This window comes from Podarcis liolepis (assembly GCF_965112155.1).
Source record: "Podarcis liolepis genome assembly, chromosome: 4".
Lineage (NCBI taxonomy): Eukaryota > Metazoa > Chordata > Lepidosauria > Squamata > Lacertidae > Podarcis > Podarcis liolepis.
Window position 1 is genome coordinate 61,291,677 of NC_139558.1, and position 25,056 is coordinate 61,316,732.

Sequence of the window (25,056 nt, forward strand, 5' to 3'; positions counted from 1 at the left end):
TGGTTGTATTACTGTGACTTAAGAGAGAGTTTTATATTAACAAGTTATGGATAATAGACTTCAGCAGCCTTAGAATAATAGAATTGCAGAGCTGGAAGGGACCATGAGGGTCATGTAGTCCAACTCGCTGTGATGGAGGATTCTTTTTTTTGCCCAATGTGGGGCTTGAACTCACAACCCTCATGCTCTACCGACTGAATTATCCAATGCATCCTTCTCCAACTTGGGGCTCTCCAGATGTTCTGTATTACTACAGTTTCCATCATCCCCAGCCAAGATGGCCAAAGCATGGGAATTGTAGCTCCAGACATCTGGACGGTGCCTGGTTGGGGAAGACTGGACTGCAGGCATTTTTCTCCTTAAGTTAACATTGGCTACTGTGCCATTCCCAATGAATATTCCTTAGGATAGGATGCAAAATGTTGATGCATGTTTGTTGGACCAGCTATGTTGAATAGAATATGTTTGGGAGGTTGTAGTCATTGGCTACTGCCATTTTGGGTGGGTGGGTATTTTACCGAATTTCAAAATATTAACAAATACAAACAATAAAACGGGTTCTCAAGCATGCAAAAACTAAAGTAACTAAAAGTCATTAGCATCTAACAGCTTATTAAAATAATAATAATTCAGTATTAGAAATTAACAGCGTAATGATACCAGACAAAGTATAATACACTTTACCATTAACGTTGCAATGTTTCCCTTATTACATTTACTTACCACAGTTTTGTGTAGATTGATAACATGCTACACATTTCAGACAACACGAATAAGAAAAGGCATAATTTATACCATTTTCGACCATATCTGTAAGGTTTGCTTGACCTTACAGAATATTGTTTATGCTTAAGTATGAAAATGTTCCTTTTGAAATTAGGTCTAACCTCTTAAAAGGATTCTGTGAAACTATTGGAAATTGCAAATGTAAAAGATTCAATTAATATTCCCACTTAAAAAGATCACTGGGATCCGTTCCGACTTGTACTCTACTTTTTGATTCATCAAGTTTGAGGCCCACCTCCCTATCGTGGTTGCTAAGCAATGCTTTCCTACTCTTTAGGCCCAAATATCTCAAATTCATTCATTTTCCTTTCCACACCAAAAGTCCATAAAGGATTGTTTAGTTATTATTAATAAATATCAGCAAAAAAAAATTCTATAGCAGTTTTGCCTCCAGTATCTTCAACAACCACTTCTCCATATTAAACAATAATAAATCTTTTCATTTTTGTTCACAGAAGTATCTTTGCTGTGGTCATATGTTAAAATAATTTTCCATAGTTATTTAACTTATTGTGTATTCATCAATTCACACCCAGTTCCATATCTTCTGATCCCGTTTCTTGTTATATTTTCCATGGTTTTCCATCCTGATTTTAAAAATGTATTTCTTCCATTTGCACTACTTCCACTCTTTTTTTCAAGAAAAACACCAAAGCCTTGATAGCTTTTCCCTTTGAATTAACTCCAAATTGTACACCAAATGCTCTCTCTCCAGTTTATCTCTGCCAGCTCAGGATGTCTCCTCATCTCTCTGTCCATGGCTTCATTCCACTCCTCCAACATCTGCCATTTGGCTATTTCAGTCTTCTAGATACCCTTGCAAAGGACTTATCCATTTCATCCAACTCTACTATTTTAGTTACAGATAGGTAGCCGTGTTGGTCTGCCGTAGTCAAAATAAAAAAATTCCTTCCAGTAGCACCTTAAAGACCAACTAAGTTAGTTCTTGGTATGAGCTTTTGTGTGCATGCACACTTCTTCAGATACACTACCATTTTATTCTCCTATTCTGGCAATCCTTTATCGATAATGTTCTCCAAAGCCTCTGTGTCTTCATTAAATCCCTTTTCCTTTTCATTCTTTGCTGGTTCATTTTCATCAATTACAGTTCTGATCTATTTTCATTGTTCCTCCAATATTTCCATTGATCTATTTTCATTGTTCCTCCAATAACTGCTGCAAGATGCCAATAGCCAATGGAGTGTCAAAGGATATATTTGCCATACTGGGGGGGGGGGGGTTCTTTGTCTTATAAAAAGCTCAATTGATACCTTAAGATCTTCACAGTCTCCACTTTAAAAACTTCTGTCTCCCGTCTCCATCTTAAGATGTCCACAGCATTTCTTATCTATCCACATTCTTTCCCACAGGGGGAAATGTGGCATAGGAAAATTACTTTTGGTTTCGAGTTAACACTTTCATTGAGAAAACAGAGAGTTAAAAATAAAATAAGAATTTCTAGCAATCAGAACTCCATTTAAATCTTTCTTGGTTGCTAAAATTAGGGCATGCTTTTAGTTATGCCTTCAATCTTTTAATGATCGACTCTTCTTAAACCAGACAGAAGCTCACATACTGGATATAAACTTCAACTGGCAGACGGGTAACCTCTATAACCTTTAAAGCAGCCATAAAGATAATTAGAGAAAGGTAGGCTTTGTCGACCTTATGCCTTGGGGGCTGTTGGATGGTTTGGGGGCACAATTTTATTTCCTCCACTCTACGTCACTCACTCTCATCTGGGTTCCTTGCAGCTTCTCAGTCTCCCAGAATAGAAATGGACTTTTTCCAAGCATCAGAGGTTAATCCCTTGTTCACTCTATTTTTCAAGAGTGAATTTACTAAGCAAGATTTAAAGCTTGGCTATCATCAAGCACCATGTAATTATCTCTGTTGGCGAGCAACCAAAAGAAGATGTTCGGTTTGTCAAATCTTCACCAAGAAGTCACATATGTCTTTAATTTGTTTCCTAATTTTATGGAACCAGTTTGTTTATGGTAATGTTCTAATTTTTCCAATTCAAGATGTAAAGATGTTGCTGTTTAAGCATGTTGTTTAGACATCTTATTTTTTTCTGCCATACAACATTCTCTTTCTACTGCTTTCATAGCATCCCATATTATTTTTTCCTGGTAACGTCTGCAGTATGTTCAACATATTCTGAAATGCTTGTGAAAATGGCTTCCACAGATTATTGGTTAGTAAGTAATTTAGCATCAAAATGCCATGAGGATATGGTTCCATGCATGTTTAATAGATGGACAAAAGATGGGAGATGTTGCTAATTTTAGTTTCTGGAATTTTATTTTTAAGTGAAGTGGACATAAGTTTATAATGTAGTCTACATTTTTTAAAATACCTTTGTGAGTTTAAACTAAAATCTTTTTTTTTTATGAAAGGATCCTCATACATCAATCAAATCATATTTATTTATAAAGATGTAGATCTGTCTCCACCCATGATTAATTCATCTTCTGCAAAGTTCTGTAACTGTCTAAGTATGGAGGTCAAAAAAAATAGCAGTTTTATTTGGGGGCATATGTAGAAACTAAGGTGAAAGTCTGAAGACTGACATTACCTTATTCTTTGAACTCCATTTGGTAGACTGCTAATGTAAAAGTATATTCCAAGCTCTTTCTATACATGTGGGGCATGTGCAAACAGTAGAGATGGTTCAGTGAAAAAGGTCATTGGATAAGAACAGTTTACTGGTTTGTTTTGTTTTTGTTAAACCTCAAGGTTTGAAAATATACAAACCTAGGGATACAAAAATATACACATACTATATTTTCTGAAATTGCTCACAAATCTATATTAAGCCTTCTTCAATTAAGGAATATTAACCATTTTTAATTCCAAAAAAACAGTATTTTGACATTTATATTGTAGGATTTAGGCTGTTTGGCTAAAGGGGAATGCATTCAACAACATTAGAAGAAAAATATGTCTGTTGTGAACCTGGAAATATTTTCAGCATGATCCAAAACATTCCGTTATCATATGCATAGTGCATGTAAAATAATTTCAGTCTGATCTTAAAGAAATCTATATCAACAAAAAGCATGCTCAGAAATGCTTATTGCTTTTCTCTCCCTTCCTTGGTTGTCAGAACAAAAGTGATGCCTTTGAAGATTTATGGCTGATGTGTAATGAGATTGCTGAATGTTAACTGCAGCATTCAGAATTCATTAGGGGCTAAAAGCGAGGGGGAGATAAGGTTATAGGGGCTTCACTACAGCGTAGATAGGTCATATAACTTTGTTTTCCATCTCTTAGTTTACTCATAAATATTTTATATTCTGGATTAGAAAGACTTCCACTCCTCATATCATCCAACAGTCAAATAGAATCTTTCCAGAAAATACAAAGATGTCAGCTTGCATTCAGTTGAACACAGTGAATTCTAAGAATGTATAGGATCTTCTTTTTGTCCTATTGGTGTGGGGAAAATAAAAAGCAGACAGTAAGAGAGCATCAACAGAAATAATAAAGCATCAGCAGAAACCTGTGTGCGCAAGAAAGTTAACTTCCTTAAATCACATAACTGTTGATGACATATTTAACAGACTGACTCCCAGTGGCTGTAACATATGATTGTAACACCTGATGCAACTGAAGAAGACAGAATCTTCTCTAAAGTAAGGCAAGGCTCAGAAAGCCTATGAGGGATTTCCCCAGTGTTTAATCAGATGGTGATATTTTGAATGATTTTGCTGAAAAAATAGTTTGAAAGGATTGAAGGTCATAAAAACAATCTGATCATTCAGTTGTTACTATTTTAGTCCCAGAGATATGAAAGAGAAAATAAGAATTATGATATTGTATGCATAAAAGTCTGTCTCAGCTAAGTGTATAGAACATAAATACTTGCATGAGAGTGTGAGAGGTTTTTAACAAACAATATCAAGTATACACTCTTAGCATCACTTTTTCTAATATCAAACTTGGGCAGTGAATGGTGACAGAACTACAGTGGTACCTCAGGTTAAGTACTTAATTCATTCCAGAGGTCCGTTCTTAACCTGAAACTGTTCTTAACCTGAAGCACCACTTTAGCTAATGAGGACTCCTGCTGCTGCCGCACCGCTGGAGCACAATTTCTGTTCTCATCCTGAAGCCAAGTTCTTAACCCGAGGTACTATTTCTGGGTTAGCGGAGTCTGTAACCTGAAGCGTATGTGACCTGAAGCGTATGTAACCCAAGGTACCACTGTATAGCCAAAAACAGCATGCTTCTGATAACCGAAGGTGAGATGTTGCAATACTCAAGATTTACGAAAGTACAAAACATATGGGGGGGGACCTAATGGGACCCCTCCCCTTTAAAAACAGCTTAATGAGAGCTGAGCATGCTCTGTAGCTGCTGAAAGCTGAGTGTTGGCTGGGAGGAAAGTCTTAAAGATAATCAGCCAAAAGCATAGATGGGATAGGAGTTAGTAAAGGAACAACTAGTTTTGGAGACTGTGAGACGATTTCTGTGAGACATTCTATTTTCTACTTGCAATAAATCAAACTTGGTGCGCTGGGGGAAGGTGGCAATGGCAGTGTTGCGGCCATATCACTGGGAAGGCATTTTCAGGTCTCATAGCCCATGTTTGTCTTGCTTATTTTGCCATTATAGTTCAACATTAAGATAAGTAAATATAGAAATCTAATTAAGCTGCTGGTAGCGACAAACATTTTGGGTTTGGTTTTTGTAAGCTTAAACCCATGTTTGGACAACTCATCAAGCCAAATTTTGGTTTAGCCTCACTGAGTTAAAAGGACCATGGAAGTACAAAGCTGCTACAGTCTCTTCTCCAGGACCCTTCATATTCATATTTAACCATGGGTTGGCTTAGCAAATGCAGTATAGCAACAATGATTTGGAATGTGCCAAATCCCATAGAAATCATTTTGATTTTTCTTGGATAAATAAATACAACTCTGAGGGTTGTACATAATTTGCTACAATAGCTTATGGTTGTGGGGTGGGAGGGCAAGTGGTAGCCCAATGATTTTATGATACAGGAGGACTGGATCCATCGCAATCTCCTGAAAGATGGCTTGAGACTTATCATCTGACAGGGGATTCTCCCATCACTGCTTGCCTTGGTGCCTAATTGTCAAGCAGAGTTTCCCAAGCTCTCTTTCCGCATGAGTGACAACAAAGCAAAGTTCACCTTGTTCTAATTTATTAGAATATTATGCAGTAAAGTGGTGAGTTTGCTAGAATGAGACGAACCACTATGTTTGGTTCATACCTAGAGTATCATACTTAGAGACAATTTTATTATAGAGAATAAAAACTCAATTTCATAAAATGAGAGGACCAACACAGTGTATTGTATAAAATACATCTGTTATTTTAAATATTGATGTGTGTGTGTATATATGGAATTTAGAAAACAGTCCCTGTAATATATTTGTCTAGATAGGAGAAACCAGGCACTGTGGCAAAAGAATGTAAATTATCCAAAATCTCCTGACAGAGCTGTACTTTTCCTTTCTAGCTTAGTTGCTTTGACCATAGGCTAGGGACTCATGGGACACAGACCAGATTGAAAACTAGAAGCAGACAGATGGTTATTTGTAATCATCATGTAAATGTAAATCCTATTAAAATGTGTTTCCCCCCCTTTTCTTGGGGTCTGAGAGCTTTTATGGTAGAAGGAAGGATTACACTATGGATATATATATTAATGATTATGACCCCCTCTTTTACTTCACCAAAAAACACTCAGACTCATTTAAACAAATCATCAGAGTCACAGAGGATAAAATGAATTCCCTTTGTATAAAATTCCTAGAGTTTACAGACGTTAGTTTGACTTGGTCTGGATTTGGGCATTAAACTGGCCTATTTAGTGAGGAGTTGCTTTGGTAGCAAGCCTTCCCCCCTGTTGCAGCAGGTGCTTTAGCTGCAAGTGTTTCTCTTCGATATACTGTTGCAACATGAAGCTTTCAACCATTAATGAACTTTTACATTTCAAATGAAAACGGGAAATGGTACTTCAGAAGTATATGCATTCTTCATCAAAGAAAGACCTAGAATGCAACAATTAAATTTTGTCTGGAGCATTATTGTATGTGTGCTGTAGAGCATAATATTGTATTGCATTGAACCATCCGGTGTGAGACTGAAATAAATGGTTGAGGTCCATCATCACTTCCTTGACTGATTCTCTGCCTACTCTCAGATGTTTCCAATCCCAGATGAAAATGGCCAAACTGCCATTAGTTTAGCTGTGCACTTATTCTCATCTCCTACAGAATGACAGAATATCTGAAACAGATTATACAGCAGTTCTTTGGGGAGCTTCTGGAACTGTGTTTGACATGTCAACTGTATCAAATTTAAAGATCTATTTGAGGGGTGTTTTTTTCAAATCTACATTTTAGCAGATTTCCTAGTATGAAAAAATTACCTGGTACTGTATAGAATATAAAATCTAGAAACTTAGTTCACATATTTCAGCCTTGCCTGTGGAGGAGTGCTGAAGCAGCCTTTGGTCAAAGGGTCCCGCAAAAGGTCCTCTCTCTGTCATCCCTGCAGTCTCCTATTATTCCGCCCACGGTTATTCCAACCTACTGATCTCTCATTATCAGAATGGAAAAAAGTGCAATTGTGCCTACCTAAAGTTTAGTTTTCCATTCATAATGAAATGACAGCAGGGCCTGCCAAAATATGATGACTGCAAAGGATCGTCTTATACTCTCTAGTCTCTGGGACGTAGGATCTATTTTCTCTGTTTTACTGTCTTTATCAGTTCTCAAACTGAATTATGGGAGCCCTTTGTCCCCAAACATTTCTGCCTGTGTTAGACTGTGGGCGGAGCCTGAAACCCAACCTGCTGACCTTTCACTAGGAATGGGCAAATATGCTTCAGGTCGGTGCAGTTTCCCTGACCAAAATTCCATGGATCCAAGCTGTCAATATTACCAGGATTTAGTTATATCCCAGAAAATGCAAGTTGCACGATTAAAGTTGATTTGGCATTTTTGTGCAACGATTGTACTTACCCGCAAAGTTGACTTTTTGTGATAAGGAAAGTGGCAGGATTATGCACTGGAATGTGTGGAATAAAGTTTGCTTGATGTAAAGTTTTCTAAGCTCCTTGCAAACAGAATGAGTGGTCACTAAATTGAAATATTATGCAAACAAATCAGGATGAATGTTCAATAATCAGGCTATTTATTACATGCCTTTTCTACATTCTAAAGAACTGCAGTTAATTTCTTGTTACAGGTAGGCAGCCGTGTTGGTCTGCCGTAGTCGAAACAAAATAAAAAAATTCCTTCCAGTAGCACCTTAGAGACCAACCAAGTTTGTTATTGGTATGAGAAGTGTGCATGCACACGAAAGCTCATACCAATAACAAACTTAGTTGGTCTCTAAGGTGCTACTGGAAAGGAATTTTTTTAGTTAATTTCTTATTTGTTTCAGGATTGCCTTTCCTCTTTTCAGATGGAACACAATGCAGGATCATGGTCCCAGCCCAAAGGGGTTTATAATCTAGATTGGGGGCAGGTGGCAAGGATTACAGTGAGTAGAAAGTGATTGCTTGATCACTGACAGAAGACAGTAGAAAAAGCATACCCTGATGCTAAAATTTAATTATCCTAAAGTGGGCAGCCAGTGATTATGTAAATAATCCAGAGGCCAAGTAGAGTTTAGAGATCAGTGTTTCCAGTATTGTAACATGCTGGGATTGGTGCTTGACTTTCTGTGTAATTTTTAAATTGTACTTTTTGATCCTGAATATTACTAAACTTCCATTTGTGAAATAAACTTTTTTTCCTCATTATTTTCTAACTTTCTGTGTTTGTATATTGATATACACAGAGGAATATTACAGAATGGAAAATTTTGTGGATTGTCATTGTTGAATATGCTGGCCTTCTGATAGTGTATTTCTTACTTCTGTGTTTTGGATATACTTTGCCACATTCTGTGCTCTTCTGTGTTAGGATATCATCATTCTATTTTGTCTCCAAAATTAACTATTCCTCACTCTTTTCTTTCTTTTCTATCGAATGTGAATTCTTGACAGATGCAAATATATAAATCTTACTTGCTTTTTTCATGGGAAAGATTTGTATAATATGCACCAGTCCAGAGGATGCCTTTCATTTGAAGCTTTAGGCAATAAAAATGTGGGAAGAGGGTTCTGAAAGATGCCCTTCACCCTGCCAGATGTGTTCCTTTAGAGAAAGTGGAGTTCTTGCCAAAAGGATTTTTACGCCAATTCTTTTATTTTTATTTTCTGTGTCTAGACATGGTGTACATAAACAGCTCCTTTTTATATTAGAAACTAAATTAACCTTTAATTAGTTTCTCCCTCTCTTAGGATTTACCTGTGTGCCTTGAAAATGCTAAAACGATAAGCAGAAACCCATATCTGTAGCTGAGAGCCAGATTTATATGCAGGCTCACCTCAACCCATTCAGTGGCTAATCCTTGTGCATATAAATTTTATCCTTGCATGTAACACACGAAAATGGGAAATGTGCAGTTCAAAATGTTAAAATGGAGCACATTTTATTAACAGCAAAAGCAGTAAATTAAATCTGCTTATAAGTGAAGAGTGAACATTTTTGCTGAACTGTTCCAGACTGCTCCTTTAGTGAGACACAGGCTTTTCTTGATTTCTCAGAGGGCCCTTGTTCCACTAAAGGTGAAATCTGTATTAAAACAGTAATGAGCCTCTTGCATAGTTGAACTACAAGAGAGGAGATGCCCTAATTTTTAGTAGCTGATTTTGGAGCTCTTTTCAGTTCTGTGTTGTTAAGGGTGGCAATTAACCTAGAGACTGAAATATGCATGGAAGAATAATGATAAAATGATATCATTTCTGAACACTAAAGTCGAATCCCTGTGCTGTGACATAATATCTATAAGAAGGTAGTTCCCTAAACTAGTTTTCCAGCAGTTGAGAGTAACCTGCAAGTATTTTCTCCCTTCTGGTTTTCTCTTACAATCATAGCAGCAAAGATAATAAGTGAGAATAAAAAAAGCATAACTTTATGTATATCTAGATCTTGGCATCCTTCATGAATTGTTGTTGCTGTTTATTATTATTATTAAACAGTAGAAGTAAAACTGTGTAGTGTGTCACCTCTTCTTTTGCCCAGATGACTTTAAAGCGACTGCTGTGGATATAGGTGCCAGTTGAGAGACAGGCACACAGGATTTCCAAAAGGTTGCAAGCAAAGTCCAGCGTGCTGTTTTCCTTAATGAAAAGAATTCAGTGTCAGAATGGCAATCATACTATTAGGGTTTTTTGTCCTCAGAAGGTCGCATTGGCCAGATGTCACTTGGCAGGTGTGGCTGCAGAATAAAAGAGAAACTGGGTGTGTATGTGTGCATTTATATGAGAGATACTGCTACAAAATACATATGCATAGCCTGTACTCATATGCTGAGAATCGGCCACCTATGGAGTCATCTTTATTTCTGGTATAGTGGCTGATTGGGATGGATTTTTTATAATGCATGTTAAATAGCCACCAAAGAAATTTTGACCAAGAATTTTTTTTTCTTTGCCAGTATGCTGTTATAATAAATCTTCTTTCTTTTTTCTTCCTTTCTTTTATTTCTATATTATTTTTGTACCAGTGCTACGGGATGATTTCCGACAAAATCCCACAGATGTTGTTGTGGCAGCAGGTGAACCAGCTATTTTAGAGTGCCAGCCTCCTCGAGGACATCCTGAGCCCACTATCTACTGGAAAAAAGACAAAATCCGAATAGATGACAGAGAAGAGAGAATCAGTGTAAGTCTGTCCTGCTGAAATGGGAACCTAAAAAATATTGATCAATTTGCTAAAAGGTGAATCTCAGTGTGAGTTTTCTGGTAAATTGGAGCATTTAATTAAGCACTGCGGCTAAATAACTGAATGTGGGAGAATCACAGTATGGACAGCGATGCTCTTGGGCCTCTTCTCATAAGCATTTTTCAGGTGGAAGGGTGATAAAAAAGTTCCTTTTCCCATCAATTGTCCAGTGAAAGTGCACTTGTGAAATCCCTTTGTGACCAAAAGCACCAAATATTTCAAAGACATTTGAAAGAACTGAGGTCACCAAAGTGTCCTGCTACGCCCCTTTCACAAATTTTAAATATTGTATTTTTTGCTCTATAAGACTCACTTTTTCCCTCCTAAAAAGTAAGGAGAAATGTGTGTGCGTCTTATGGAGCAAATGCAGGCTGCGCAGCTATCCCAGAAGCCAGAACAGCGAGAGGGAGCGCTGCGCAGCAATCCCTCTCGCTTTTCTAGCTTCTGGCTTAGCCGCGCTCTGTCCCTTCCCCCATCTCCCGGAAAAGCCCACAAGAGCCGCGCTCTCTTTAAAGAGCCGTGCAGAGTATGTGTGCGGCTCTTGGGGGCTTTTTCCCGAGGAGGGAGAAGGGCAACCCGTCAGTGACAGGCTGCCCTTCTCCCTCCTCAGGGAAAAGCCTGCAAGCACCGCACACACGCTCCATGCAGCTCGTGAAAGGGAGCACTGAGCAGAGCCTGGGATGCATACAGGCTCTGCTCAGTGCTCCCTTTAAAGAATATTTTTTTCTTGCATTCCCCCTCTAAAAACTAGGTGTGTCTTATGGAGCAAAAATTATGGTAATCTTACATGAAGAATAGTGCTTTAGAAATAGTAATTACATTTGCTAATATTTATAAATATTGCTACTGGTGTTTTTCTTTTCATCTTTAGTTATATGAAACCGCTTACAGTGTGCTAAAACTTAGACTTTTTTCATTTTCCCCTTGATAGATAAGAGGTGGAAAGCTTATGATTTCGAACACAAGAAAGAGTGATGCTGGAATGTATACATGTGTTGGCACCAATATGGTGGGAGAACGGGATAGTGACCCAGCAGAGCTCACTGTCTTTGGTAAGGGAACTTCTGAGATATTTGCTTCCTTCTGTTATTGAGCTGCAGGCACAAAATATATATATAAATGTTAGCTTTCTATTGTCACATCTACAATAATGGAGAATTGCCCACGTTAGTTTATGGCTTTCCCGCACTGAATAATTGTTTTCTGATAAGTAAAATCATAATGCATTAGCGTTTCCATTACAGGTACTGGATTAAGGTTAGGAATTACTCAGATCCACATAGTTATATTAGGTAAAGATTTTATCTTCCTTTGCACTGTTGGAAATATAGTGAAATATTTCCTTGGAAACAATGTGGATTGCTATCTGAAAGTACAGAAAATCCCAATGAATTTTGCTAAAGGAATTTAGTGCTAGGAATGAAAATCGTTTGTAAATGTAAATGTCTATCCAAAAGAACATTTTAGTGATCATCATAGTATATATTCCTTTACACATGGGATTTTAATCAATGTCTTTATTTTTCACCACTTCTTTAAAGTAAAAGTACACATTTCAATCCCACAAAATAGTTTATTTTGGCAGATCTCAGTTTCGTTCATTCTTCAAGCTGGCCAGATTTGTATTCAACTAACTTTTTCTCAGAGTAGAACCATTCAGATTAATGGACCTAAATTAGTCATGGCAATGAATTTCCATGGATCTACTCTGATCACCTCGCTGCCTTCTTTGGGAGAGGAAAAGGCTAAGAAATAAACACTACTCAAATTCAGAGTGGAGTGGACAATTCTTCTGGCAACTTCTGCAGCCAAGCTGGTACTGCTCTGTTTTTCTTTGGACCACATCAGTGAGTCCAAGAGCGGAGGCCACTATACACACTGCCCAGGCTTGTGCCTTGGAGAGGTCACTCCAGTGCTTCTAACACAGCAAAACCAACGCAGAAGACAGCAGTTGCGAGTTACCGGTCTCTGCAGCCACAGCAGGCACTGTGATTCTGCAGTGGTTTGACTTCACCCTTGGAGGTACACTGCATTGTCTCTCGAGACAGATGGATGCCAACAACTCTGAGCAAAAGTTAGTTGAATACAACCAAAGACTTTCTCTTTATTAGTAATTTATCAGACATTATTGTCTATTTAATATGCATTTCATCCACAACACAAGCCAGAGGGGTTCACTAGGAGTAAGTCCCATTGAACTTATTAGGACTTCTGAGGATTGTACTGGGCTCTAGCATTGGGTTTGTATTTTAGGAAACTCACATTTAAATTCTGCGTTGACTCCATGGTAGCCACTATAATAGCATCTGCAGAACTACACTCTTTGGTTATCTGTAGGTAGTTGCAATAGGAATGCTTTGCAACCTCAGGAGTGCATAAACATTCACGTCTGTCAGGCACTGGATGTAGAAAGTGGTTCATACAAGAGAATGGCGAACAAATATTATTTAAGTGTCTGTGAATAATTTGGTTAACTTTCCTTCTTCCAGACCATGTAGGCAGGAAGAAGAAACAGTAACAAAAGGAAATGTTATGTAATGAAAATATGTACTGTAAGCCCACAACTTATGCACATTTAACGTGTGTGCATTCATCCTTACGCACTTGGCAAAAGATTTTAAAGTGGGGCAGGCATCTGGGGGGAAAGACTTTGGCAAGCTTGGCAATCCCACCTGCCATAGCTATGGGCCAACATTATTATTAGCCAGGCAAGCATGTTTTGCATTTTTCTGAAATGACCCCTTGATGTTGGGCCAACATCAATTTTCAGTATGATTGACATATTACATTTTCATATTGGCTTTACCTAGTAACTTTTGCAACGTGATAAAATTATAGAATATGGGGAGGAGGCATTCTAATTTCCAGTTAAAATGCATTTTACTTGATTTATAAGTCCCAATAAGCATGGACCTACCACGCTGTTTGCTTGAATTACCACACATTAAAAAAACAAAACCCCAAACATACCATTATCATGGCAAGTCGTGTTTACCTGTGTTTTGTGTGTATCTGAGATGACATTGCTTTCCATGAGCAACTCACTCTAATAAGGATATAGTAAAATTTCACCATGTTGGATGATGAGTTTTCTGACTACTTGAGATAGTTTTATTAATGTGCTTAAGCAGTATGACCTGCCATGAAGATGCTGAAGTTAACCTGCCATGGAAGTGCTAAAGTTAACACTAGTAATTGTTATTTTGGCTTCAGGAAGTCTGCCTTAAGCAACTCAAGGCACTTAAACATTCCACCTTAGGTGGTTAATCTTGATTTAAACGCCTTTTTCTAGAAACCCAGACGCCGGGGACCTACACACGCAAATGCCTTTTTCTAGAAACCCAGACCTGTAAATGTTGGTCATGTACTTAAAATAAAACCCAGAACAGGAAATTAAGGTTGGTTTGTGTGGGAAAGTGAAAGCATTTAATAACATTTCTGGCAAGTCCACGGAAAGTGCTGAAAGTGCTGAAAGAGATAGACAGAAGTTAATTAGTCATTTGCTGATTAATCTTTCTTCTTCCTTTAAAACATGTGAAAAATGCTTTCGCTTTGTCCATATCCTGTTTTAAATGTTTCTACATATTGGTTTTCAAACATTTCCAGGATTCAATCCCTTATTATTTTGGTCTTGAAATGCTCTCTACCTAAAGTCAATTTTGGTGTGTCACTCATAACTGATCTCTAGGTCCCCATGCTGTGAATTTAGCTTCAGGCAATGCCTCTGGTGAAACTGAGTAACAGTAAGTAGGCTGGTTACCAGGGGTCCTGTGGGAACAGTAGGGAGGTCAGGACTAGAATTGTACATAAAGCATTTTTCTTAAATAGCATTGGACTAAAACTTTAAATACACTCAACAAAATAAAAAGAGAGAAATGGGGCTATGAGTACCCGTACTTAAGGAAAATGTGATTTTCAGAATCTTCTACCAAGATGTGAACTTGATTAGATAATGTCCAATGCAAATTGAGAATATTTTCTGTATGTTAACAAGCAGCATTGTCAGGGTGTTTTAGTGTTTAAGTCTGGAAATTCTACACACCCCTCCACTCTAGTAACCCACTACATATATAGGAAACCCAAACTGAGATTAAATATATGTGTTAGAAATGCATCTAAATATCTAATATGTATCTGTCCTAAATACATGTTTTTATTCACAAAAGTAACATGATACACAATGCATCATTTATGTTGTCAGGTTCCCTATTCTTTAAGTTATGTGGATGTACATTGCTAAGGACACAGAAATCTAGTATCAGTTCAATTGTTGGTTTCTCTGAGGTAATGGAGAAAGTTTCTTAGACTTGTAGTTGGCTGAATTTTTTCTATAGAAACATCCAAAGATGCTCTTAGTTGTCTGTTGGGTTGAAATAACCGACAGACGAGTAGCAAGTGTCATGTGGGAGGCATCTCTCGAGCAAGTCTCGAGAAGTCCCTTTTATTGAATATTACAGCAATTGCCACGTATGTGCTTATTGCTGATTGGTTAACACAAGTACAAAGCAAAGGTTACATATAGGCATTAATCACCAATAGATTAAAGGCTGGGAAAGGGAGCACAGAACTAGACAGGCATGAAAACCTCCTAATTAAATTATAACTAGTGATTGAAGCAGTACTTCCCAGCAGTTGTCTATGTACTGCTTCATTATAGGTAGTGGATTGTAGCCAATAGTGGCTTTACACTGCTTGTGCGAGGTGTGGTTTATCCAGTGGCGTAGAGTGGGTTGTCAGCACCCGGGGCAAGGCAAGTAATTTGCGCCCCCTAACCCGTGGATTTGCGCCCCCTAACCCGTGGATTTGCGCCCCCTAACCCTAACCCCCAGATGTTGCGCCCGGTGCGGCCGGCCCCCCCTGCACCCCCCACGCTACACCACTGGGTTTATCTTTTCCACCAGCTGCAGCCTTCTGTATCCTGTCCTGCTCTTTCCAGGCGGCATGGGGGTGGGGTAGGGGCTCTATGGATAGCTGTTTGAACCAAAGGTGAGACTGTGCCAGAAGCCTTGTAAATGCCATCTTGGTAGTCAAGATAACTCTGAAATAAATTGGTAGTAGTTGTAAATATGAGATCACCTATGTTTATGCACTTGCTATGTTTATGCTAATTGGCTGGCTTTGACGTTACTCTCATCTGTGGGCTTGTAGTGTTGGGCTCTGGGCCCAGAGAAGGAAGCTATCTGTAAGACTTGGATATTTGCCACCTATGCCCTCATCAGCCAGGTGGAGTAATGGGAGGTTCTGGCCAAAGTGACATATGATGCTTTGTGTATAAAGAATGTATAAATGTTTGCTTGGGTGCAAACAAGTCGTGAAGACCTCTCATTGCTTCGTTTTGGTCCATCCTGAATCTGTAATGGGAGTGGGCTTTGAAGGCTGTGTTGTAAGTTTACTCTTCCTTATGATAAAGCACTAGAATTGATCACTCTGGTGTTTTTGACATCCTTCACCAATCCATTTGCAAACCATTCTTTTTGCCCTGCAGTTCAGAACAGCTGTAATTGGTGAAAAACACGTGCACAACTTTACCTGAGTGGAAGTGCTTTCCATGAGCACAAAGCCACCATTGGATAAACTCCTATATATTAGAGCAAAAAACGTGAAAAAAGATAGCCTTGAATCTGTGTATGCTAGAATAAAACAGCCCTCAATCCACCAGTTTCTTAGAGCTTGTTCATTAAATTTAGACAGAGTGACGATTTGCAAGGTTTTCCCCCCTTGAGGGGTATGGTGGAAAAGTACCTGAAACCATCATATGTTCTGTCAAAGGACTGCAAGGCATGTATACAAATAAATAAGTAAGTAGAAAGGCTAAACTATGGGTCACCAGCTTCCAAAGGTGGCCAAGGATTTTTCCACTGATCAAGATAGGATCAATTTCTGGAAGCCTTACAATCTTGCATTCAGTAATATATCTACATTCTATCATACAGTACTTTTAAAAAATGAATTTTCTCTGGGGCAGGATTGACTCAATAAGTCACTATTTAAACTTTCATAAAGATTAAAAAAAAGTAAAGAACATTAGCGCTTTCATTTAACAACAACTGGCACTAGTAATTTAGTACTTTTTTACTTTTATATTCTTTCCACAGTTTACAGGCAACATACACACTTCCCTATTCTTAGCAGCCTCAAATAATTTAAATAAATAATTAAATTGAAATTATTTGAAATAGGTATTTATTAAAATAAATAAACATCATGGCAAGCCATAGGCGTTGATAGTAACTACATCTCTTTTCATTGGTAGCCAAATTGCGACAGGACCACATGTCAAATTTTGTGTATTTTTGTTCTGATGCATTCTTGTTGAAGAGAAATGGTATATCCTAATTTTAAAATCAGATATTCGCTGGTTTATTTGAGGAGTATTACTGCTCTTTTAATTTCAAACCAGATTTCTCTGACATAATGGTGGTAGAAATAGTAGCAGCTGAAGTAGCAGCTGCTCAGTTTTTTTGTAGTAACCTGCTTTATTTTCAATACTTCCTTTTTGCATTTCTTTTAGCATTTGGTATCGTGCATACACACCTCACCTGAGTCTAAGGCAGAAAGATACTCAAGTGAGCAGCTAATATCACATCACATTTTTATCACATTTAACATTCAAACTTGTTTTTATTTTAATAAATCTCCACTGGCATTCTCATAGCTCCATTGTTTCCAATGGGCCTTCAGATAAAGTCCCGTTGTTTTCAGTGGGAATTCTTATCATTCGTTTTAGTATGTCTCCTGGCTGTGCAGTGATATAAACTATACATTTTGGAGAGAGAAAATGTAAATACGGCTGCTGGAGGTGGGGGGGGGGTAGAAATTGAGCGTTCTAAGATGTCTCAGATGGGCAGAGGAGCAAAGGGATTTGTGTCCTCATATTGAAGAAAGAATCTGAGTGAACTTAAGAAGGCACTTTACCAGTGGGGAACTTTTGAGTTCATTGGTGGGAGCTTCATGAGGGCTAGTAAGGAATTTCCCCACTACTTTATATTTTTGAAAATGTCCTGCTCTTGTATGTCCTGTCAAGTGCTGTACCATAACTTAAGCCTCTGTGAATTTATTAATGTGATAGGTAGCAAACATTTATAACTACAAGCAAAGTTTATTCGAAGTTATAAAGGTCATAACAGCCATAGTCCAAACTGCAGACACGACATATAACTGTGACCTATTTTATTACCCTCTTCAAAAGCTTTTAATATTCACACAGAAACAAAGTCTGAGAGTGTTCATTATTTACTCAGCTAAAGCTTATAAAATGGCTACGTTATACATGTTATCTATAGCTATGATTTTTAATTTATCTGTTGAATGCTGTTGACAGAACAGCAATTATAATTATGCCACCAAAATTTATAGGCAGATTTTTTAAAACAGCAAGTCATATTTCCAAAAATCTGCTATGAAATTAACTTAACTGAGTGATGTAAGACAATACTTTATTTAGCATACACAAGAAACCAGTATTATTTTGTCTCCTGAGAGATTAACATTGCAAGCAAGTTATGCAGGTGATTCAAATCCAGTTAATCTTGCATAAAGAATGTTAATTGCTTTGGCAATGGCATTCATTGTGATCATTCTATAGTAGTATAATTATCTATTGGACAAACTCACAATACTCTCTGAGAACACAACTTGGGAAATTACTATTTTTTTCCTGGAAGTCATACAGAAAATAGTAGAGATGGTGCAAAATTAAAATAATGAATACTTCGGTTTGCATGTCCTTGGTATCTAGTATGCACTTCTGTGATTGTTTTCTTGCAAGCTCTTTATGGTTAAAACATGCAACATATTGTGCTTTGCCTTAAAGAAACATGTATTCAATTTACCCATGGTCACTGGAAAAGTTAGAGTTGACTCACATGACTAGCTGAGGTGGTAGCAATCAAGAGATGAAGCTTCTGCAATCACATCTTGTCTCCATATATAATATAAATGAACACATTTCTCACGCAGTAACTGCAACTGTTTTTGATTGCTTGGGTTTGTGAAATGGCCATAGCAAATACCTAGCTTTTTCCATTTAGCCTGTACAGGATTCCCATGTGCTCAGTAGAGTCCCATTTCTGCCTTCCTGTCAGAGCACAAATAACTTGTTTGCAGAGAGGCAGGAGTTCAGTTTGGAGACATGAAAGGCACACCTGTCATTCCACTTTATGGTTTCTAGTGGGAGAAGGAGAAACAAGGCTCAGTTGAGCATACAGGCACTATGTTTGCTGAGGACTGGATTGTTCCCAAAGATTTGAAATTGAATAAAGCCAACTTGTTTAATTTGGAACTCTTGTTTTCAAGAACGACCCACATTTCTCAGGAGACCAATCAACCAAGTGGTTTTGGAGGAAGAAGTTGTAGAATTCAGATGCCAGGTACAAGGCGATCCTCAGCCAACAGTGCGTTGGAAGAAAGATGACAATGACTTGCCAAGAGGAAGGTATGAAAAATACTAATTGCTATTCTCCTTTCTGGTGATTCTGATTGCTGTACTTGATCACATTAATCAGAAAAATGTTTTGGACTTTAGTTGAATGCTGGATTTTTATTGCCTGTTGAACATGTGCTTCCACAGTACAATGTTTTTGCCTTTAGGCTGACAAATATGAATGAGCACAGAGCTCTCACCATTGAATCCAGTGATGAGGAACCTCTAGCCTGTGGATCAGTCTTGGCCTGGCAGATGCTGTTGTTAAAGTGACAGAGTGTGAGAGGCAGGAAGTTTGCAAAAGTCATTGTGTTTGGCTAATTAATCAAACATGGATAAATATAGGCAAAATATGTGTTCAGCTATGTCCGTGAGAAACATTGGAGAAACACCACACAACCACTCCCAACTTTAATCATAATGCTCAGGACTTCTCTGAGTGTTATCTTGTGAATGTAGCCCTAGGTTACATCTGGTAGTTAAAATTTCACATGCCTAAACATCAGAGCTAATTTTATACGCTCATACATACAGTACTTCCTTGTGGGTGGATCCCATCCCTCTTTGATTATATCTGTAAAGAGGTCAGGAAAGGAGCCATGTCATTTACCTGTCCCACATTGTGGTTCTTTACTTTCATTACTGGAACAACAAGAATACAGCAATGAGCAAGAAGCATTCATGCCACCCTGGGGATGCATGAATCAGATGAATTGACCACCAGTGTTGCCTACAACAACATCAGACATATTCAGTATTAAGTCAAAGCAAATGCAAATCCTGAGGAGAAACTATTGGAAACAGATTAGAGCAAAATATTGTTAGTAACATACATGTATTTATTGTTTCATTTGCATTTTTTCCCCTTTACATTTATAGATCAAGAATAAATATCAACAAATTCATAATCTGTTTTGAAAACATAGTGGCATTTTAAAAACAGTACCATGCAGAATTTATGCTCTGGCTGGTTACAAGGTTTATTATAGGAGTAGCCCATTTGAATCACTGACCCAACACAGCATGCATTTTATCAAGGATAAAAATACCTGGTGCAGCCAAACCTTGGTTTTCGAACGTCTCGGAAGCCGAACACCAAAAACTCAGAAGTGAATGCTTCTGTTTTTGAATGCACCTCGGAAGTCGAATGGCTTCCGAGGCACGTTTTTCATTCCCCCCGCCCCCAATTGACTTTGCAGTCAGCTCATTGATTCTCGGTTTCTGAACATTTTGGAAGTCAAATGGACGTCCGGAACAGATTACATTCGAAAACCAAGGTCTCACTGTATATATTGCTCTAAAAAATCTGCATAAGTTTAAACCCACCATACCTCACAAAGACAAGGAAAACATTTAATCAGGTATGACTCATGTCAAACTTCTGTAGGTAAACAAGAAACTGTTAGATCACCAGCTTGATACCCATGACTGAAATAATAGGTTTTACAATTGACTGTTGCTTTAGAGCAGGCATAGGCAAACTCGGCCCTCCAGATGTTTTGGGACTACAACTCCCATCATCCCTAGCTAACAGGACCAGTGGTCAGGGATGATGGGAGTTGTAGTCCCAAAACATCCGGAGGGCTGAGTTTGCCTATGCCTGTTTTAGAGTGTAAATTGTAAAATACAGGCCAGATTCTGGCCGCCAGAATATTCCAAAGGTAGTCAATCAAAGTGGTTAGATATAATTCCTAGTGTTTGGAAAATGTAAACTGACTAGTAGGAATGGTGTGCCTCTTCAAGTAGCTTATTAATATGACTAGTTTTCTCTTTGATGTGTGTTTCATGCAAATAGGACTGACACATTTATATTGAAGGGCAGTGAGGTCCCTAAATGATGGAGAGCATCCATAACAACTTCTAACTAAATATGGCCAGAATCAAATCCCAAATCTTCTGCTTTATTTAGGCTTAGATAGGGAGCCATTGTTACTCTCTGATATGCTGTGGTATGGGTGATGACATTTCTTTGGCTTAACGTTTAATAAAATTTGATTAGGGCTTGTGCAGCGTTTCATGTTTTCAAATTTCTAGCAAAGCCTGAGAGACCAGCTGCATAGCCTGTAATTATGTAGCAAGTGATACAAGATTCCCCCCCCCTTAAGAAAGTGGAAAGATTTTCAATTACAAGTTAAAATTTATGACATACTGTAATAAGTGTTTAAACCTTTACATGGAAGAAGATAGCAGTGCCAGTTCTTGTGAGACTGAGGCTACTGCACTGAATGCATGCATTTGTCAGTTTCTTTAAAAATATTGCATGGTTCTTTTTTGTATTACTACTATGAGTAGCTTGCTCAAGTTCAGTAAATACCCCTTTAATGAAATTACAATCTGTACTTGTGAGTTGCATGTACGGACATTTTCTGATTAAATGAGTATTGGTCTAAGGCAAAGCCTTCCAAATTTTTATATTGGTGGCACACTTTTTAAACATGCATTTTGCGACACAGAAATTCAGTTTTACTATGGAGGTTAAACTAACTCCTTTCCAAGCATTTGCACAACAGACCTACACACTGCAGCTGACACACTAATGTGTTGTGACACAGTTTGGAAAGCTCTGGTCTAAGGAATTGAAAGTGGCAAGCAACCATACCATACAGGAGGAAAGAATTGTGATTGTAGGTTATTATACTGAACAACCACTGTAGAAATACTAAATAGCAGAATTATGCTTTGTGTGCTTAAGTACAAGAACAAACTTTCTAGGTGATATCCAACATTAGTCATTGAACAGACCCATTGCAATCAATATACTTATCCACTGATTTAAGTGGGTCTGTTTTGAGCGTGACTTGGCTGGGTATTTCCTTCTGATTCCCTCTTCCACCTACCAAGTTTGAAATTGGTTTAACTTTGAAAATAGATCATAATGACTTAACGAAACAAACAAAGAACAAAGTGAATAAGGTGAATTGTATGAAGTCTGCAGTTATAAATTATAAAGTAAATTAAATATTCCTAACTATACAATAAATCATAAATAATCATGTTTCTGTAATTTGAATGGAGGCAAACCATCCCAACTGTTACCCTATTTTGGGGTAACATCTTGACCCAGCACCAAAATTTGCATGTTGATATTGCTGTTGGCTTCACTGCAGCTACAGATACTGAAGGGTATCAGCAATAACCAAGGCATTATTTTCACCCCCCAGTCAACAAAGTTTTGAATTCATGATGTAGATGGAGCCAAAGGAAATCTGAAGCCAACTTCAGGCTGTTCTAGCAGTCTGTAGTTGTGGTGAAGAGACCCTTCTATTTCCTTTACAAGGATGGATGAAATGGAAATTTGGGTTATGTTCACCTTTTAGAAATTCTCTTCTTCACATATTTTCATGGGAAAACTGAAGTGAGTTCTCAACTGGCATAGTAGTGTAGCAAATATATTTATTTTTTTTATTTTATATTTTATTTATATACTGCCCTTCATGTGTAGCTCTCAGAGTAGTTCACAACATTAAAAATACAAAATAAAAGCATGGAATACACAATAAAAGAAAAGAAACCTGCTAACTAATAACTACTCCTTCACCATATCTCAGTCTAAAATGGTGATGTCAAATTGTCCTTAGATTCAAAGAGTTTCAGCAGAAGCTACAGCTTTATCCTTTAAGAGAGGGATCTCAGATACCATCATTTATCACCTAGTCACCTCAAGGACCAATTATAGCAATAACTATGTGTGCCAGCCTTTTATTGTTTGGACACTTCAGCTACTCTAGAATTCAGTGACTGCCACTGTTAGCTGGAGTTAGTAGCAGAGAGTACATTACTTTGCTATTAAAGGACTGCCATTGGTTGCCTGTCAATTTCCAGGCACTTCAGGGATTTCTCCTAAATTTCAGAAATCATTGTGTTGTCAGCTCAGTCAATAGCTATTGGGGCAGTGGGAGAATAATTACTCTGGCTATTGTAGTTTTCATTAAAATGTGTTTTAGCTACCTGAAAACTTGCTATCCAGGACAGAGACTGGCAATATTTCTCTAAAGGCAGAAATGATTATGACATCACCAAATAGCAGAGTTATGACATCAGTAAAAAGCACCCACAGCAACTGCTGAGCTCTTTTCCTGGTTTTCTTGACAGCTCTGCAAACATCTCTCACCTTAAGGTGAGCAAGTTGAAGTTCTTAAAGAGGAGGCAGATGGAGGTTCTGTTCCTCCACAATCTTCCAAGGGAGACTGTTCCACTGTGGAACAGCTCTTGCCATCAGAAAATTCTTCCTGGTGTTTAGTTGGAATCTTCTGTCTTGTAACTTAAACCATTGGTTCGGGATGTAACCTCCAGAGCAGGAGAAAATAAGCTTGCTCCACCTTCCATGTAACAGTCCTTTAGTTATTTGATGATAGCTATCGTATCTCCTCTCAATTTTTTCTTTACCAAGCTAAACATGTCGAACTCCCTCAACCATTCCACATAAGGCTTGGTTTCCAGACCCTTGATCATCTTGGTCACCCTCCTCTGCACACACACTCCAGCTTGTCAATATATTCCTTAAATTGTGCCTCACCAACTGGACACAGTATTCCAGGTGTGGTCTAACCAAGGCAGAATAGAGTGGTACTATTGCCTCCTTTGATGGGGACACTATACTTTTAATTGATGCAGCCTAGAATTACATTGGCTTTTTTGCTGCTGCATTATACAGTTGACTCATGTTAAGCTTGTGGTCTGCTAAGACCCCTAGATCCTTTACATGTACTACTGGCAAGCCAGGTGTCTCCCCCCCAACCCCATCTGATATATGTGCAGCTGGTTATTCCTGCCTAAGTGTAGAACCCTGACATTTGTCCCTATTGAAATAAATTATTATGCCTTGTGCCTAGTTCTCGTTAAGGTTATCTTGAATCCCAATTCAGTCTTCTGTGGGATTAGAAACCTCTCTAATTAGATGAGCATCCCCTCAATTCATTCATCCAAGTCATTTATAAAGATGTTGAACAACAACAGTCTCAGGACAAAACCCTACGGCATCCCCTTTGTTACTTTTTTCTAGGATGACAAGGGACCATTAGTGAGCACTCTTTGGGTTTGGTCAGTCAACCAGCTACAAATCCAGCTGACAGTTAACTTATCCAGCCCATATTTTACTAGCTTCCTTGCAAGAATATCATGCCTTAATGAAATCAAGAAACACTACATCCACAGCATTCCCCTGATCTGCCAAGCTTGTAACTCTATCAAAAGTATGAAAGAGATTAATCTGGAATGACTTATTTTTGAGAAACCCATGCTGGGTCTTAGTAGTTACAGCATCCTTTTGTAAGTGCTCACAGGCTGATTGCTTAATTATCTGTTCTAGGACCTTTCCTAGTATCAGTGTCAAGCTGACTGGTCGGTAGTTACCTGGGTCTTCTTTTTTCTCCTTTTTGAAGATGGGGACAACATTTGCCTGCTTCATTGTGAGTTTTGGCCTGCCTCACCTCCTTCCTTCAACTATTGGCTACTCATGTACACTCCTCCTTTTTTATTTTCCCTTTCTTTCATTTCCTAAACACACCCTTCTTAAATCTCAGATCATCTGTAAGTGCCTTCTGCAGCCACACCAATTTCTTTTGATGCCTCTTTTGATGCCCTTTTCTTTCTTGTTAGAATTGTCTGCTTTTTTTACCTTCACTATTTCACCTTTTAGAAACTCCCATCCACCTTCAACTTCCTTCTCTTTGAGCATTTTTTTAGTATTTCAGACCGTGGGATCTCCCCAGTAGTTCCTTAAGCTTTTTGAGAATGAGAAGCTCACAGTCCATTTTTGAATAGGAGATAACAGGACCAGGGTAGAACTGTCTCTTTTCTCACAACACCTAGGAATCCTGATAAGGAGGGTAGAGTAGTAGGAAGCAGGAAACAGGAAACAGCATTCAGAGGGGAGGGCTAACTAATTCTCACCCTAAAGGCAATGTTTTGTAACCCACAAAAAGGGATAGATGATTGGGGGTTTTTAAAATTGAAAATCCTAATGGACTAATGGATACCTTTTCTATTCAATATTAGCCCAGAGAATCTACCTCACACTTTCAAATTACTTTT

The 25,056-nt window shown here is 38.1% G+C and overlaps 1 protein-coding gene and 1 long non-coding RNA gene across 31 annotated transcripts in view; one reads left to right on the forward strand and one right to left on the reverse strand.

Annotated features, from left to right (window-relative positions):
• Window positions 1-25,056, forward strand: part of ROBO2 (roundabout guidance receptor 2) — a 799,183-nt gene that overhangs the window by 627,479 nt on the left and 146,648 nt on the right. For all 30 annotated transcript variants that reach the window (XM_083498493.1, XM_083498498.1, XM_083498494.1 and 27 more), the window contains 3 exons: window positions 10,384-10,541; window positions 11,533-11,653; window positions 18,897-19,035. In XM_083498493.1, the coding sequence (XP_083354619.1) occupies window positions 10,384-10,541; window positions 11,533-11,653; window positions 18,897-19,035 (418 nt within the window). The remainder of the gene's footprint in view (window positions 1-10,383; window positions 10,542-11,532; window positions 11,654-18,896; window positions 19,036-25,056) is intronic.
• On the reverse strand, window positions 18,517-23,013 carry LOC310704803. The gene is made up of 3 exons (XR_014525022.1): window positions 22,972-23,013; window positions 19,634-19,753; window positions 18,517-18,767 (listed from the first exon to the last, which is right to left on the reverse strand). It is a non-coding gene; the product is annotated as an uncharacterized lncRNA (long non-coding RNA).